Source organism: Myotis yumanensis, unplaced genomic scaffold (genome assembly GCF_028538775.1).
Source record: "Myotis yumanensis isolate MYYU_CA2020_CCGP unplaced genomic scaffold, mMyoYum1.0.hap1 SCAF_19, whole genome shotgun sequence".
Taxonomy (NCBI): domain Eukaryota; kingdom Metazoa; phylum Chordata; class Mammalia; order Chiroptera; family Vespertilionidae; genus Myotis; species Myotis yumanensis.
In genome coordinates, this window is record NW_027223770.1 from 12905671 (window position 1) to 12921535 (window position 15865).

A 15865-nucleotide genomic window follows, 5' to 3' on the forward strand; every position below is an offset into this window, starting at 1 on the left:
GCTTGTCGGGAAACGCCGACGGACCAAAGCGTGGCACCAGCCGGAAGTGCTGCGCCGTCGTCCCAGTGCACGCCGGGAAATGTAGTCCCTCCGGGCGGCCCAGGGCGGTGGCTGCGAGTCCCGCGGGTGACCGATCTGGCGTGGACCCGGGATGGCTGGGACTGGCGGCTCGGGGGGTCCGATTGGGGCCGGGGCCCTGGCAGGCGGCGCGCGGTCCAAGGTAGCCCCGAGCGTGGACTTTGACCACAGCTGCTCGGACAGTGTCGAGTACCTGACGCTCAACTTCGGGCCCTTCGAGACAGTGCATCGCTGGCGGCGCCTCCCGCCCTGCGACGAGTTCGTGGGGGCTCGGTACGGCGTGGGTCCAGGATCTTGGGGGTGGGGAGGATGCCCGAGAGGGTTTCATGGTGGGTTCCAGGGAAAAGGCTGGGGCACGGTGTCCTGGAGCGAGATCTGGTAATGGGGGGTGGAGTGGTGGTGTCCTGGGCGATGCCCGGGGCAGTGGCGGGGATTTTGAGGGAGTCCCGGAGCGGAGCGGGGTGGCCAGGGGTCAGGCACCAGAGTCATGCTGTGGGTCTCCAGCTGAGGTCCCAGGTGCTCTGCAGTGGGATGAGGAGTCCAGAGAGTCCTAGGACAATGACAGGGTCCCCACATGCAGGGTTATTTGGGGGGGGGGGGGTACTGGTGGAATTTAGGGGTTTCTGTTCATCTTGATAGCTGAGAGGTATTATCCAACTTCTGTGGCAGCCCCGGTGTTTGGTCTTATTTCTTGGGTGCCCCCTGGAGGGAGGGTCCTGGTCTCATCTCTACCTACCCCTCTTTTCTTTCCAGGCGCAGCAAGCACACAGTTGTGGCCTATAAAGATGCCATCTACGTATTTGGTGGAGACAATGGGTGAGTGAGTCGGAGCATCAGGGTGTTTGGACCAGGGAGGGACAAACATGGTGGTTTGGACTAGGCTTCTGCAGCTCCATTACTGTCTGTAGTATAGTGGTTCTCAACCTTCCTAATGCCGTGACCCTTTAATACAGTTCCTCATGTTGTGGTGACCCCCAACCATAAAATTATTTTCGTTGCTACTTCATAACTGTAATTTTGCTGCTGTTATGAATCGTCATGTAAATATCTGATAGGCAGGATGTATTTTCATTGTTACAAATTGAACATAATTAAAGCATAGTGATTCATCACAAAAACAATATGTAGTTATATATGTGTTGTCCGATGGTCTTAGGCGACCCCTGTGAAAGGGTCGTTCGACCCCCAAAGCGGTCTCGACCCACAGGTGGAGAACCGCTGGCCTATACAAATGTTAGCCAAGCATTCAACCTCCATTTCCCAGTTGGCAAGGTTCCCTGCCCTCAGGGCCCTCAGCACAGCATGGGTAGCATATGCTCCGGACACAGAAATTTCCCTTGTTCTGACCGAGTGGACAGAGCTTTGAAAGAAACATGTCAGCCCTCGCTGCCACCCTGCCAGGCACTTTGCCTTGCTGCTCTCCCTCCTGCTCTTCCTCTGAATCACCTGTGAGTGAGGCCTTCCCCGACCACCTGGACCATCTGCAACCTCTTCCCGGCTCCATTGGTCTGAGGGCATACAGGTGTTTGTTAATTGTCTTCTCCAGAGCAGGGCCTGTATCCCAGCACCCAGACAATTTGACAGGTGTTTGTCCCATGAAGGAATGAAAGACATTTCATGAGAATCCCCCAAACTGAAAATGCCTGATGTCCAGCACAGCGGTGGGTGGGGAAGTGTTCTGTAGCAGGAACTGTGGAGCAACAAGCAGAACTATTTTTGCTACAATGTGACACTGAGAAACAGAATACAAATTTGTCTCAATACACTTGTCACTTTGTAGACCGACTGGGTACAAGGAAAGATGGCCTGTAGCCCTGGGCGGGGGTGTGTGTGTGTGTGTCAAAGGTCAGGGAGGAGGGGCAAATGGGAGAGGGGGGGAATTACTGTCACACTCCGCTTCCCAGCTCCTGGCTTCCTGGCTGCATGGCCTCAGACAGGTCCTTTTATCTCCAGGCTGTTTCCTCTTCTGTAAATGGAAGTGGAGAGCTCAGCCATCTGGTGCAGACTGAGCTAGGCAGGGGGTGCTGGACTCCTGTTGGGTTGACACCCTTCTTCCCTCTTAGTGACAGGGCTGGGTGGTAACATGCAGGTTGTATTAACAGGTGGTGTCATGGCCAGTGGATTTGCTTTCTGTTTTATCTTTTTTGGTTGTTTATTATTTATTTTTAATTGAATTTACTGGGGTGACATTGGTTAATAAAGTTATATAGGTTTCAGGTGTACAATTCTAAAATACATCATCTGTATATTGCATTGTGTGTTCACCATCATTTTATTGTATCTTTAAAATGTAGTTGCTACCCTGGCTTTGTGATAAAGAGGTGGCAGGAAGATCAGAGAGAAGGGGAGGGGCCTCCCTGAGGTGTGGGCAGGCACAGGCGGTGGGTGGCTGGGGTCATGCTTCGGTCCTGCCTGACTCCCAGCAGGCAGCCCCTGTGCCTGCACCAGCTCAGGAGCTTCCTTGGTGGTCACCTCTCTGGTCCCTCGGGCGTCAGCTGGTGTCTGGCCCTGGCTAAGTCTCCTAGGACAACTCCCCCACCTCCTGGGCTGCAGTGTCCATATTCTAGGTCTTGGCTGGGCAACGCCCTGCAGAGCAGACCAGAACCAAGCCCGCCTCTCCCTGGCTGTGTTTCAGGAAGACGATGCTCAACGACCTGCTGCGGTTTGATGTGAAGGACTGCTCCTGGTGCAGGTGGGTCCCAGGTCCCTGCTCTTTCTCCTAGAACTTGGCCGCACTGTTTGGGGCCCTGATTGCCAGTGGAGTCACATTCCTGGAATGGTAGACAGAAGCTTCGAGGAGGAGATAAGAACCCCCCACCCCTCCGGCCCCCGCCACCGCCCATGCCATACCCAGTGTTCCCTCTATCTCTTGGGTTTCTTTCCCAGTCCATGACTGAGATTGATTATTCAAATCCTCTTAATAAGGGGATCTGTTTGATCTGTGGGTCCTCAAATTCTGTCTCAGGAGAGCCTTCGGTCACCAAGCCTGCCTCCCAGGCCAGGGGCTGGAGCCAACACAGAGAGCCATTGGTCGATGGGTTCTTCTAGGACGGACTCTGCTGCTGCAGGGCCTTCCCCCCCCCCCCCCCCCCGGCCTCATGGGGCCCATCCTCTGCCCGGAGACCCCACACAGGCAGTGGGCAGCATGCAGGCCCCGGTCTGCCTCCTGCAGACGGCCCTCCCCAGCTGTGCAGCTCTGGACAAGACACCTGCCCTCTCTGAGCACTGCATAGTAGTGCCCTGCGGTCCAGCCCCTGACCTGGAGCAGCTCACAGCTGAGGGGGAGAAATAGATCCTGGGGTTGGAAGATGCTGGGCTTCCTCCGGGCTCTGCCATCCGCTTGTGCGGAAGCCCAGGTTCACCGAGCGCCTTGGGTGCCACACTCTGCTCTGGAGCCCTGTGCGCAGACCTCAGTGCCCGGTGGCCTCTGGGGTGGTGTCTGACCCCTCCCCCCTTGACAGAGGAGGATGTCAGGGCTCAGGACACAGCTGCTGAACCTGGCACGCCAAGGTGGCATCAACCCACGCTGCCCCCCTTGTGCCCAGGAGACCTGGGTAGCACTGGGATTGCCACAGAAATGTCTATGTTGTTTCTTTCACACTTAATTTTAAAGTATGGCCAATAGTTACAAATTCATTTTGAAAATCACTCTGAAGACTTTACATGCTTTTTTTTTTAAAAAAAAAAATGTTTTTATTGAATTTTATAGAGAGAGGAAGGAAGAGGGAGAGAGAGATACAAACATCGAAGAGAGAGGAACATCGACCAGCTGCCTCCTGCACAGCCCCCACTAAGGATCAAGCCCACAACCCGGGGTTGTGCCCCGACTGGGAATCGAACCAGTGACCTCTTGGTTCCACACCAGCTGGTCAAGACTTTACATTCTCTGTTAAAAAACTGCTTAAGTAGCCCTGGCTGGCGTGGTTCAGTGGTTAGAGCATCGGCCTGCGCACCGGAGCGTCTTGGGTTGGATTCCCAGTCAAGAATATGTATCTGGGTTGCAGGTTTGATCCCTGCCCCGGTGGGGGCAATTGTGGGAGGCAACCAATCAATGTGTCTCTGTCACATCGATGTTTCTCTCTCTCTCTCTCTCTCTCTCTCCCTCTCCCTTCCCCTCCCTTCCACTCTCTTTAGAATAAATGGCAAAAATATCCTCACTCCTTGAGTGAGGATTAAAAAGAAAATTGCTTAAGTATAAAACTGAAAAGGAGCAGCCCCCAGAAAGCAGTATAAATGGGTTTTTAATTTGAAAAGTAAAATTTGTGGACCACCCATGCTGCAGAATACAGTGCAGTTGTGAGACGGGGGCGTAATAATGATTCTCGAGTGGCTTGAAGACCTACTCACAGTCTACTATGAAGCTGAAAAAGCATATTGCAAAATATCTACCAGATGATTCCATTTTTAAAAAATCACTCCGAGACACAATATGCATAGGAAGGTGTAGGGGTGACCTCCAGGTGTGAACAGTGGTTTCTAGCAAAGGGTTATATATAAATGTTAGTGCTGCTGTTGTGGTTTTTTCCTTATTGGCAATTTCCTAAAAAGTTTCTACAGTGATACAGGTATGACCTTCAAAATATTGCTGACACCCATTGCCTCTTGTTCTCCCGCCAGGGCCTTCACCACTGGGACCCCACCCGCCCCCCGCTACCACCACTCAGCCGTGGTCTACGGGAGCAGCATGTTCGTCTTTGGTGAGCTGCCGCTCACCTTCCAGGCCAGGGCTCCCCTGCCCTCCCCGAAAGCCTCAGGCCCACGTGCTGTGCTTGGCTGGCCTCTCCCTGTCCACTCTGATCCTCAGCCCGGTCTCCTGGGGTGGGAACCGTCTGCCTCTGCGACTGGGGAAGGTGGCTTTCCCTCCCCGCCGGGTACAGGGCATGGCATCCTGCTGGTCTCTGTGTCCCCAGAGCCCAGCACGGAGGCAGGCACCCAGTTGGTGCTCCCGAGGTGTGCGGAGAAAGTTCTGGAATGCCTTTCCAACGGGGCCAGATTCTGCCCTCCCCTCCTGGGGTTTGAGGACTCAGAAATGCTGCTTTTGGGTGTGATGGTTGCTCTCTCTTCACCCAGGGGGTTACACTGGGGACATTTATTCCAATTCTAACTTGAAGAATAAAAATGACCTCTTCGAATACAAGTTCGCAACTGGCCAGTGGACGGAGTGGAAAATTGAAGGACGGTGAGAACCTGCTGAAACCTTTGGGGCTGTTCTGCGGGCTCCGGCCCTGCAGCATTGCAGAGGAGCCCGGGGCTCGGGGAGGCCTGGGAGCTGGGATTTGGTGCGAACTCTCAGCTGCGCCGTTTGCAGCCTCTTCCCAGCTCTTAGGTTGGGTAGAAGGGACCCGGATGTCCTGTGCTGAGCGCTTCCACGGTCATCCCTAGCGAGCACCCCTTTGCTATTTGGTCGCACCCGGGAGAGGTCCCTGCCTGGTGATGTCTGAATGCATCGTCAGGGCCTGGTGCCACATGAGCTCAGCCCCTCCTGCTGTTGATTGTATCCTGACTGGAGTCCCAGTGCCAGCAGACGTAGGCATGGCAGTCGGGGCCGGGCAGGACTTGCAGGGCTGTGGCCGCCGGACCAGCCTTGTGGGGCTGTGAGGCTCAGGTCTGCACCGAGTGGCCTCATTCCTCCCCAACCTCTTGCTCAGGTTGCCAGTCGCCAGGTCAGCCCACGGTGCCACGGTGTACAGTGACAAGTTATGGATCTTTGCTGGCTATGATGGCAATGCCAGGTAGGTGGCGGCCTGGCCCCTGGGCACAGAGTGGGCTTTCTTGGTCTTGGACGGCTCAGGCTGGGGGTTTCTCGTGACGTGGGTATGTGGGCGGGGGGAGAGGGGGCAGGATGAGGGTGATGGCCACTGATTGGAGCCCCTTTCCTACCCCCACAATGGTTAACAGGACTGGCACCCCTCAGGCCCCTCCCAGGGCATCGGCGTTGTCAAGCCTGGCCCATGTTTGCACAGCTGTCGTGCATGTCTCCAGAGCAAATAGCTGGGGGTCATCAGAGCTGGGGGTGGGAGAGGTGGCCCCTTGCATTGCTGGGGTGGGAATACTCAGGCCCACAGCAAGGAATGACCCTCAGGGGCGAGTGGGCAGGTGGGTGGCAGCAGCAGGGCTCAGACTCAGCCCTTCCCCTGCGGAGGACAAAAGAGCACTTGCCTGTGCCACAGGCATTTCCTCCTATTTCAGCAAATTGGCTTTGCTGTGTTTTTCGGATTACAAAACACAGCATGTGCTCACTCCCCAGCACTTCAGCATCATGGACACTCTAAACAGTGCAATTTCTAAACAGTGAGCATTGCCTCTCTGAAGTCCTACCCCAGGGACCAGCCGAGGGCTGACCCTATCCCCTGCCCTAGAGGTTGGGAATGAGGCCTGTCTCTGAGTGAGGCCTCTCTTCCTGCCGGGACTGGGCAGGGGCCTGGCACAGCAGGGACTCAGTGTAGCCCCCACACTCGCCCAACTGAAGCTCTGGCTTCGTGGCTGCCCCAGAGTCCCCTGGTCAGAGTCCCAGGTGATGGGTGTTCTTCCCGGGAGCCATCCCCCCCCGGCCACGCCCCGGCCCTCCCTGCCAGTCAGCCCCAGTGGTGGGCATCCTGACCCCTTTGTCCTCATGCAGGTTGAATGACATGTGGACCATTGGCCTTCAGGACCGAGAGCTCACGTGCTGGGAGGAGGTAAGGGGCTGGAGGGTTTTGGGGTGGGTTGTGGGGAGGCAGGGAGGTGAGGGATGTAGGGGAGCAGGGTGGGTGCAGGAGGCAGGGAGGTGAGGGGTGCAGGGGAGCAGGGTGGGTGCAGGAGGCAGGGAGGTGAGGGGTGCAGGGGAGCAGGGTGGGCTGGGGTGGAGGCTGCTTTGCTCCCTTTGCCAAAGCCCAGCCTTGACCTCTGCCTTGCCCTTCCCGCTGACCTGCCTGCCAGTTCCAGTGGCAGTGACCTAGTGACTAAAGGCTCTATGTTCTGGGGGGCAGCCTGTCACAGGTGACGATGCAGTTCAGGTGTAACCCACCCTTACCTGATAGTGAGGACAGCACGCCCCCTGCTGGCTACTGTTTCCAGGTTGCTCTACTGTCTTTCCCAAGGTGGTGGTGGGGGGGGCGGTCTTTCTCCTTTAGTGATGACTTTATTCCCCATTTAGGAGGGGACGGAGGGGCTTTAGGATGTTCTGCAAAAAAAAAAAAAAAAAAAAAAAGATATGTGAACCCTCAATCACAGAAGAAACTTCGGGAGTAAAAGCAGTCCCAGCTCAGCAAATAGCTGGGGGTCATCAGAGCTGGGGGTGGGAGAGATGGCCACAGACTTGCATGCCGGTCCCGTGAGGGCCCTGGCTGAGCTGCCTCCCTCCCCCCCAGGTGGTGCAGAGCGGTGAGATCCCCCCGTCCTGCTGCAACTTCCCGGTGGCCGTGTGCAGGGACAAGATGTTTGTGTTCTCAGGGCAGAGTGGAGCCAAGATAACCAACAACCTCTTCCAGTTTGAATTCAAGGACAAGATGTGAGTGCACCGGCGGTGGGGCCCTCGGCACCCCACGCCTGCCTCTGGAGCCGTCCTTGTGAGCGCCAAGTAAAGCAGGGCCGGCTGCCCTCCTCCCGCAGCGGGGAGGTGTGGTGTCTTTACACAGACTGAGCCCGAGGTCCCCCGCAGGCCCCTTGGGTGTGGCTGCAGCTCAGCAAGACAGGGCCTGGGCGGCCTCCCTTTTTGAGTGAAGAACACCCCAGCCCCGGGAATGGCATGGCCAGGGCCACCAGTATCAAGTGTGGCTGGCATAGCTCTCGTGTGTTGGAGGTTCCCGGGCCCTGAGCTTCCAGCGTACGCTGTCCTTGATGGCTGGCCAGCCCTCGACCCCTGTGCCGGGGACTAAGGCGAGCCCCGGGCGTTGGCTCTGGGAGTTAGTGGAGGAGAAGAAAAGGGAGTTTGGATTGCAGGTCAGGGAGGCTCAGGAGGGGACTGGGAGCTGCCCTGGATGCCAGCGTATCAGCTGGGAAGGAGAAGGCTGGGTGTTCTGGGAGGGGAAACCCTACTGATGCCTGTCCAACTCGCCTGTCCTGGGGTGGCCAGGCCTGGGGGAGAGCCATTTGCACGCTGGCTCGCTGCTCCGCCCTGGCCTGGGCCCTCAGGACAGTGGGTATCACACAGGGCTCAGAGCAGGCAGGGCAGACCTGGAGAAGTGAGGGCATGGGCAGAGGCCAGGTACAACCAGACTGGGACGGTTTGGGGCAGACATGCAGGCTCTGGCCAGGTGGACAAGTGGCTGATCTGCAAGGGGGTCCTCAGGGAGGTGCCAGTATTGGGGGTCCGAGGCCTGGGGTACCTGTGGAGCAGGCTGAGGAAGGCGCATCTAGGGGGCAGAGGGCTGCAGGACGAGGAGCCCAGGGGTGACGGGGACGGGGTAGGAATGAAACCATGGGAGACATGGCCACCAGCAGCAGCCAGGTGGGCAGTGGGTGACTCTGGTGGCCCAGTTGGGTTGACCCTGTGTGGTGCCACCTTCCTCCCAGGCCAGCCCCCAGGCAGCTTCCCACCCTGCCTCGTGCTTGCACCCTTTGTCCCCCTCCCCCGCCAAAGAGGTGTGCAGAGCTGGTTCCAGAGCGAAATTCGACAGGGGACACTGGGCAGATGCACTGCAGGCCCTCCCTCGGCCGGGGAAGGTCTCCCAGGGGTTGCAGGGCACTAAGAAGACTGGGCCTGTGGTGGGGGCCTCGCAGCCCAGGTGGAGGTCACAGGGGAGCAGGAGCCCCTGCCTGGCACTGGCCCCTTGTGTGTGCTCCCAGGTGGACACGCATCCCCACTGAGCACCTGCTTCGGGGCTCCCCGCCACCCCCCCAGCGGCGCTACGGGCACACGATGGTGGCCTTTGACCGCCACCTCTACGTGTTCGGGGGCGCAGCCGACAACACTCTGCCCAACGAGCTGCACTGCTATGACGTGGACTTCCAGACCTGGGAGGTGGTCCAGCCCAGTTCGGACAGCGAGGTGAGCCCTGCCAGGTGTTGCTGACGGGATCCAGGGCCCGTGGCCTGGGCTGTGTTCCTGACCCACCTGCTCCCACCTCCTCACACCTCAGGGTGTTCCTGGGGCTCCGGACGGCCAGCAGGAGCAAGGCCAGGATGCCCTCAGCCTGGACCCCGCCCTGGCCTGATGCTGGGGCCTGGGCCTCTCTGCCTGTTCTCCACCTTGCAGCCTGTGGGCTCGTACGATTCCTCTTCCCACCACGTTTGCATTGTGCTTAGGATGTTCTCCTGGCTCCCAACTCAGCCCTCATCTGTGCCCCCCCCGCCCCCCCCCCCCGCCCGTCCCTACAGAGTTCTAGGTGAGGGTGGGGAGGAGTCTCTGGTGCCTGCCTGCCTTTTTCTGACTGGTTGTGCCCTGCGTGTCTCCCATCAGGTTGGTGGGGCTGAGGTACCAGAGCGAGCGGCTGCTTCTGAGGAGATGCCTGCCCTGCCCTCCGAGGACCGGGGCGGCTTCAAGAAGTCCCGAGATGTGTTTGGCCTGGACTTTGGCACCACCAATGCCAAGCAGCCTTCCCCACCGGCCTCAGAGGTGAGTGCCAGTGTCCTTGTTACCTACCGCTCCCTCGCCCTCTGAAGCCGGACCTGTGATCAGCCCATCTCAAAGGTGGGGAGACTGAGGCTCAGAGTGAGTGAGTGGAGGGCCAGAGCCCGTGCCCCGCTGGCTGGGCCGTGTTGCTGCAGCAGGTGAGACTGAGCACCGGCTGTGTCCACTCTGCGTCACAGGGCCCTGTCCTGCCCGCTCACCTCCACAGGCCCTGCCTCCGGCCCTGCGCCTGCAGCTGTGCCCCAGGCCCTCCTTCCAGGCCAGTGGTGCCATGTCCTTAGCCACAATATGACCACTCTAGGCCGCAGCCAGCCCTGCTGGAGACCCAGCCCTGCCCCTCCCCACCTTGCTGACGTGTCCCCCGCCCTCTATCCAGCTGCCCAGCGGAAGGCTCTTCCACGCTGCTGCTGTCATCTCGGATGCCATGTACATCTTCGGGGGCACTGTGGACAACAACATCCGCAGCGGGGAGATGTACCGGTTCCAGGTGGGGCTCACGGGCTTTCGGAGCAGGCAGCTCCCTGATGAGCTGACTCTGCAGGGAGGCCAGCTGGGGTGAACGGGCCCTGACGGTGGAAACAGACCCAGTGGGTAGGGGCGGAGCTTGTCCAAGGGTGTCCAGAGCCAGGGCTGCACCTGGTGGGATGGCCGCCTTTCTGAGGAGCCTGGCAGCTGGGGTGGAGAGGGGGGCCTAGGCTGAGGCAGTCAGGAACCTCAGGGCAGGGTGCCGCTGGAGGGGCAGCCAGTGGAGGCCTGGGAGCCACCTGGGTCAGTGGAGGGAGCCAGGCTGAGCTGCGCTTGGCAGTGGGGCCTCAGAGGGAGCAACGCCAGGAGCACAGTGTCTCTCTTGGTAACACCTGGGCTCCTCCTGCAGTTCTCCTGTTACCCCAAGTGCACGCTCCACGAAGACTACGGGCGGCTGTGGGAGAGCCGCCAGTTCTGCGACGTGGAGTTTGTGCTGGGTGAGGTGGGTGCCCTTTCTGTGTCCGGAGGAGTGGGGCTTGGCACCCAGAGGCGCGCTGGCGGCCCACTCGTGCTGGGGTCCCTGGGCCCCCGCGCTGGCTGGGCCCGTGTCCCTCGGGGAGAGAACCTGTGCCCTTCCCCCTGTCGTTCCTGCTGCAGAAGGAGGAGTGTGTTCAGGGCCACGTGGCCATTGTCACAGCACGAAGCCGCTGGCTCCGCAGGAAGATCGTCCAGGCGAAGGAGCGACTGGCCCAGGTGAGGTGCGGCCCTGCCTGGCCCTGCCTGGGCAGCAGCGTTCATGGGGTGCCCTTAAGCTTCCCTTTCTCTTCCCACAGAAGCTGGAGGAGGAGGCGGCTCTGGCTCCCAGGGAGGCCCCTGCGGTACCTGTGGGTGGGGCTCGGCCACCCTTGCTGCGCGTGGCCATCCGAGAGGCCGAGGCCCGGCCCTTCGAGGTGCTCATGCAGTTCCTCTACACCGACAAGATCAAGTACCCGAGGAAAGGTCCGCCGGGGCTGGGGGAGCAGGAACGGGGGTGGTGGTGCCAGTGACCCTACTTGCAGGTGGGCAGCCTGAGGCTCAGAGGCCGAGATTAGCGGTGTGCCTCCTGGCTCCAGCCCGCACTTGTCTATAGAGGGAGCCCGGGGCCCTGTCCTCCCCTCTCCCCTGCCCAAGGGCCCTAGGACTCAGGGAGCTCTCGGCGCAGGCCACGTGGAGGACGTACTGCTCATCATGGACGTGTACAAGCTGGCGCTGAGCTTCCAGCTGTGCCGCCTGGAGCAGCTGTGTCGGCAGTACATCGAGGCCTCCGTGGACCTGCAGAACGTGCTGGTTGTGTGCGAGAGCGCTGCCAAGCTGCAGCTGGGCCAGTTGAAGGTGCCTTGTAGCCCACCCCGCCCACTGCTGCCAGCCCCTTGCCCGGTCTGGGGCCCTCTTGGGGCCGAGGCCTGACCCCGCCCGCCTGTCCCGCCTGTCTGTCCCAGGAGCACTGCCTGAACTTCGTGGTGAAGGAGTCCCACTTCAACCAGGTGATCATGATGAAGGAGTTCGAGCACCTCTCATCCCCACTGATTGTGGAGATCGTCCGGCGGAAGCAGCAGCCACCGTCTCGCGCCCCCTCAGACCAGCCCGTGGACATTGGTAGGAAGCCTCGTCCTTTCCCTGCCAGGAGCTGGCCAGGTAGCATTCATCTTGGTCAAGACTGGGAGCCATGGGGTCACCTGCCAGGCTCTCAGGCTGGGGTGGAGGGGTGGGTGCAGAGGACCCCAGTGTGTCTCCCTGGTACAGGGGCAGGGGCAGGGGCAGAGGGAGGCAGTTCAGGCTCAGTTAAAGGAACAACAGCCAACCCACCGGGCTTTCCACCGTGGGCGTGTGCCTGCGGTAGGGAACCTCCTGAGCCCATTTCTGGAGGTGACACGGGGCACCTCTCTGGTAAGGGTGCCTGCGCTGCCTGACATCAGGTCTGAAAGCCTCTGAAGTGGGCGATGTACTCAGCGTCACAGTGATTAGTCACCGAGCTTCGCTTCTAGGGCCCAGTGAGGGGTGCGCACAGCCTGCAGACCTCAGATGCTCCCACTGCCCCCTGCCCCCCTACCCAGGAAGGGAGGACACAGGCTCCTTTATCCCGGTCTCTCTCTGGGGCCGGTGCTGACCCTGGTCACTGTCCCGGGCAACATAGGGTGTGCCAGGCCCAGAGGAGGGCTCAGGGAGCTGAGTTTGGGAGATTAGACTCTGGGGGTGGGCATGCCTGAGGGCTGTGTGTGGAGCTGAGGACAGGGCCTGATGGTGCCTCAAGGGCCAGAATGAGGCCTCTTGCCTGGGGGAGGTTCATTCAGGGCAGCAAATGGGCAGATGTGCAGGAGGAAGTGCCCTGGGGCCCTGAGGCCCAGTCAGGAGCAGGGGCTACTAAGGGGCAGGAGGTGCCTGCTCAGGGTCCCTCCATGCCCCTCCAGGCACATCTCTGATCCAGGACATGAAGGCATACCTGGAGGGGGCCGGCGCGGAGTTCTGTGACATCACACTGCTGCTGGATGGGCACCCCCGGCCAGCCCACAAGGCTATCCTGGCTGCCCGCTCCAGGTGGGTGGGGGTGCAGCTGACAGGCAGGGCGGGCCCAGGCAGGCCCTGGCTGCATCCGCTAAGAGTCAGGCCTCTGCCGCCCCCTGTCTGCAGCTACTTTGAGGCCATGTTCCGGTCCTTCATGCCTGAGGATGGGCAGGTGAACATCTCCATCGGGGAGATGGTGCCCAGCAGGCAGGCCTTCGAGTCCATGCTACGCTACATCTACTACGGGGAGGTCAACATGCCTCCTGAGGACTCGCTGCATCCTCACCCATCGAGGGTGCTCCCAGGGCATCGCTGGGGCTCCCAGCACCCACCTTGGGCGGCCTGGCTGGCTGGTCTTGGCTGGGTGATTTCCCAAGGACTTTTGGTGCCTGGTGCTCTCAGAAGTAGTTGGTCATGCGGCACTGAGGGGTTTGTAACCAGAAGGGACAGTGGGTTCTTGATCTCATGACTGTTGGGAGTAAGGGATTGGTCATTGCTATGTGACAGGCGAGCAGATGGACATAGAGTGATTCCTGGTCACGGCACTTCAGTGGGGGTCTGGACCTGAGGTGCGAGGATGCCCTTAAGGGCTCTGGGAGACTGTGGCCAGTTCTGCAAAGATGCATATGAGTGTTTTCCTGGGGAGAGGATGCTGTGGTGTTTTTCTGAATCTCGATGGGGCTTTTGACTCCTAAGTCGTCAGAGTGTGTGTAGAGATCAAGCCAGTGATCTGCCTGGACTGGAGCCCATGCCAGACTCTCCTGGTGGGGCAGGTGCCCGGGCTCTGAGCAGGTGCAGTCTCAGGTTTTCTCTGCCCCTGGCAGGCCAGGGCTCCAGATGCACTGTCCCCTGGGAGGAGGGTGGTGAGCGGGAGGATGGCTCCTTTGGTGACAGCTCCTTAACCAGCTCCCCCAGCTACCTGTTCGCGGCCCCCTACTACTACGGCTTTTACAACAACCGGCTGCAGGCATACTGCAAGCAGAACCTGGAGATGAACGTGACGGTGCAGAACGTGCTGCAGGTAGTACACCTGGTGCCTGCTGGCCTCCCTGCACCTGGACAGGTGGGTGAGGAGTGGGGCAGCACCTCAATGAACCTGCCATTCCAGATCCTGGAGGCGGCTGACAAGACGCAGGCGCTGGACATGAAACGGCACTGCCTGCACATCATCGTGCACCAGTTCACTAAGGTCAGGCCCTGCTGGCTCAGCACCCGCTGCTCACCCCTCATCTTCAGGACCCACTCTCCATGGCAGCAGCCGTGGCCAGGTTGGGGGAGGGTGCCTGGAATCTTGCCATCTTCTGCAGCAGTAGGCCCTGGGGATAACCAAGCAGAGCCACCCACCCTCTGGCCACTACTCACCCCATCTTTGGAGCCCACCCAGCCCTCACATGAATCCAGTTCCATCCTGTTCTGGCCTTCTGGTCAACTCCCACAGGTCTCCAAGTTGCCTACGCTGCGCTCACTGAGCCAACAGCTACTGCTCGACATCATAGACTCCCTGGCCTCCCACATCTCCGACAAGCAGTGTGCAGAGCTGGGTGCCGACATATGAGGGTCCAGGCGGTGCCAGCCCACAGATGGAGAATGACCATGCCTGCCCTGCCCCCTGCAAAAACTGTGTTGGCAATCCTCAGGCCTGTGACAGTGGTCAGACCTGCTGGCCAAAAGACGGGTGCCCAGAACCTCAGAAGAGAGCTGAGGGGACATGGGGGGCTCCAAATGCCCTGTTTCACAAATGACAGGTCTCGCGGGAAGTGGATGGTGAAGCAGGCCCCCCAGGTGGCATCCTCTCCTGGGATGGATGCGTGGGTGGGAAGCTGGGGCTCAGTGATGATAGGAAGAGGCAGGATTCCTGGCCAGGGTCCAGCAGTGGGGAGAGCCCATCAGGGAGCTGATTTTGGGGTTCCCATCTGACAGGGACCCAGCATGGTTGTGGAAATAGCTACAGTCATGTTGCGAAGGTCTCCCAATGTGCGGTCACACAGGCCCCCCTCACTCTCACCAAGGTTGGTATAAGGGGTCCCTGGAGCTTATGCGTGGGGACTTGTGATGGGCAGATGGATCTGATTCAAGATGAATTTTGGTGTGAAAGGCCCTGGGGCCAGTTCCTAGCCCACAGGGCCAACCACTCTGGACTGGGTCTGGATTCCAGAGGGACTTCAGGATCCCACATATCCGTGTGCCCATCCTTCTGGGCTGTGCCAAGAAGTCAGTAAAGATGCCCCCAGTCCCTGTGTACCCCTAAGTATTCTGTCATAGACATGCCTCCATTGAAGCCACAGCAGTGCTACCTGCTACACACACCTTGCTGGTGTGGTCCCCACCGGTGGGCTCTGGCCTTGGCCTTTGGCCCTCCCACAGCTGTGGATTGGCCATGTGGCCCAATTGCTTGGCATTGGTCAGTCTTGCCTGGTTCTCTGTCAGCAACATCTCACCCCCACCTGAGGCAACATGGAGGAAGGGGCTGTGGCAGGAATCCAGGCTGGCTTTTCCCTCCTGAGCCTAAGCCTGGGGTGCCTGCACCCCCTATATGCTGCACCACAGGCTCCTGCATGGGCTGGAAATGCAGCCTTTCCCGTCCCCCCACAGAAGGCCCCGTGATTCCACCCCAATGTGGAAGGCACCGTTCAGCCTCCTTTCTGGGAACAATCCCGGGGACCCTCTGCCCCAGCTTCCAGGAAGCCACTAGGGGGGAAACGATCTTTCTTCCCTGCCTCAGGGCTCACTTCCGCTGGCTGTGCCTCGTGCAAACGCAGCACCTGCCACTCAGCCCTTGCTGAAGAGCCTGGATGTAGGCGGGTGGGGAGCCGCTGTGGCAGGTGAGCACCCTTAGGCAAGGGAGCCCATCCATAAAGTAGAACGAGCTTGGGGACCTTGGGGGACAATCTGCAAATCCTGCTCTGCAGTGGACAACGTGGGACCCTTGTAACTGGTCACTTGACTGTCTTTTCTAGACATGCTGTCAATAAATGAAGCCACATAAAAGGCAAATTTCAGAACACGGTGTGGCCATTCACAGGACTAGAAAGCATTCAGCTGTGCTCTTGGGGCTGTTGTGGTCAAGGCCCAGCAGGGAGATACCACCTGTGCGGGTAAAGCCGCCCAATGTACTGAGCTGTTTGCTATGATTACAGATGCATGGAAGTCTTCTAGATTCCAGTTAAGTTGAATTAAAATGAGGACACAAATTGAGGCCAGGACTGCTGCTGTGTGCTTCCCCCACTTCTC

General features: G+C 59.4%; 1 protein-coding gene across 1 annotated transcript; it reads left to right on the top strand.

Annotated features, from left to right (window-relative positions):
* The first annotated feature begins 1 nt into the window (after position 1).
* Positions 2 to 15829, top strand: LZTR1 (leucine zipper like post translational regulator 1). Its single transcript, XM_070399997.1, has 21 exons — positions 2 to 351; positions 832 to 894; positions 2714 to 2770; positions 4696 to 4775; positions 5149 to 5257; positions 5727 to 5810; positions 6698 to 6755; positions 7428 to 7567; positions 8845 to 9046; positions 9458 to 9613; positions 10005 to 10115; positions 10503 to 10595; positions 10751 to 10846; positions 10927 to 11092; positions 11295 to 11464; positions 11572 to 11728; positions 12541 to 12667; positions 12761 to 12910; positions 13550 to 13655; positions 13743 to 13823; positions 14073 to 15829. The coding sequence occupies exons 1-21, from the start codon at positions 152 to 154 to the stop codon at positions 14187 to 14189; spliced, it is 2523 nt and encodes an 840-aa protein (XP_070256098.1). The 5' UTR covers positions 2 to 151; the 3' UTR covers positions 14190 to 15829.
* Positions 15830 to 15865: the final 36 nt, after the last annotated feature.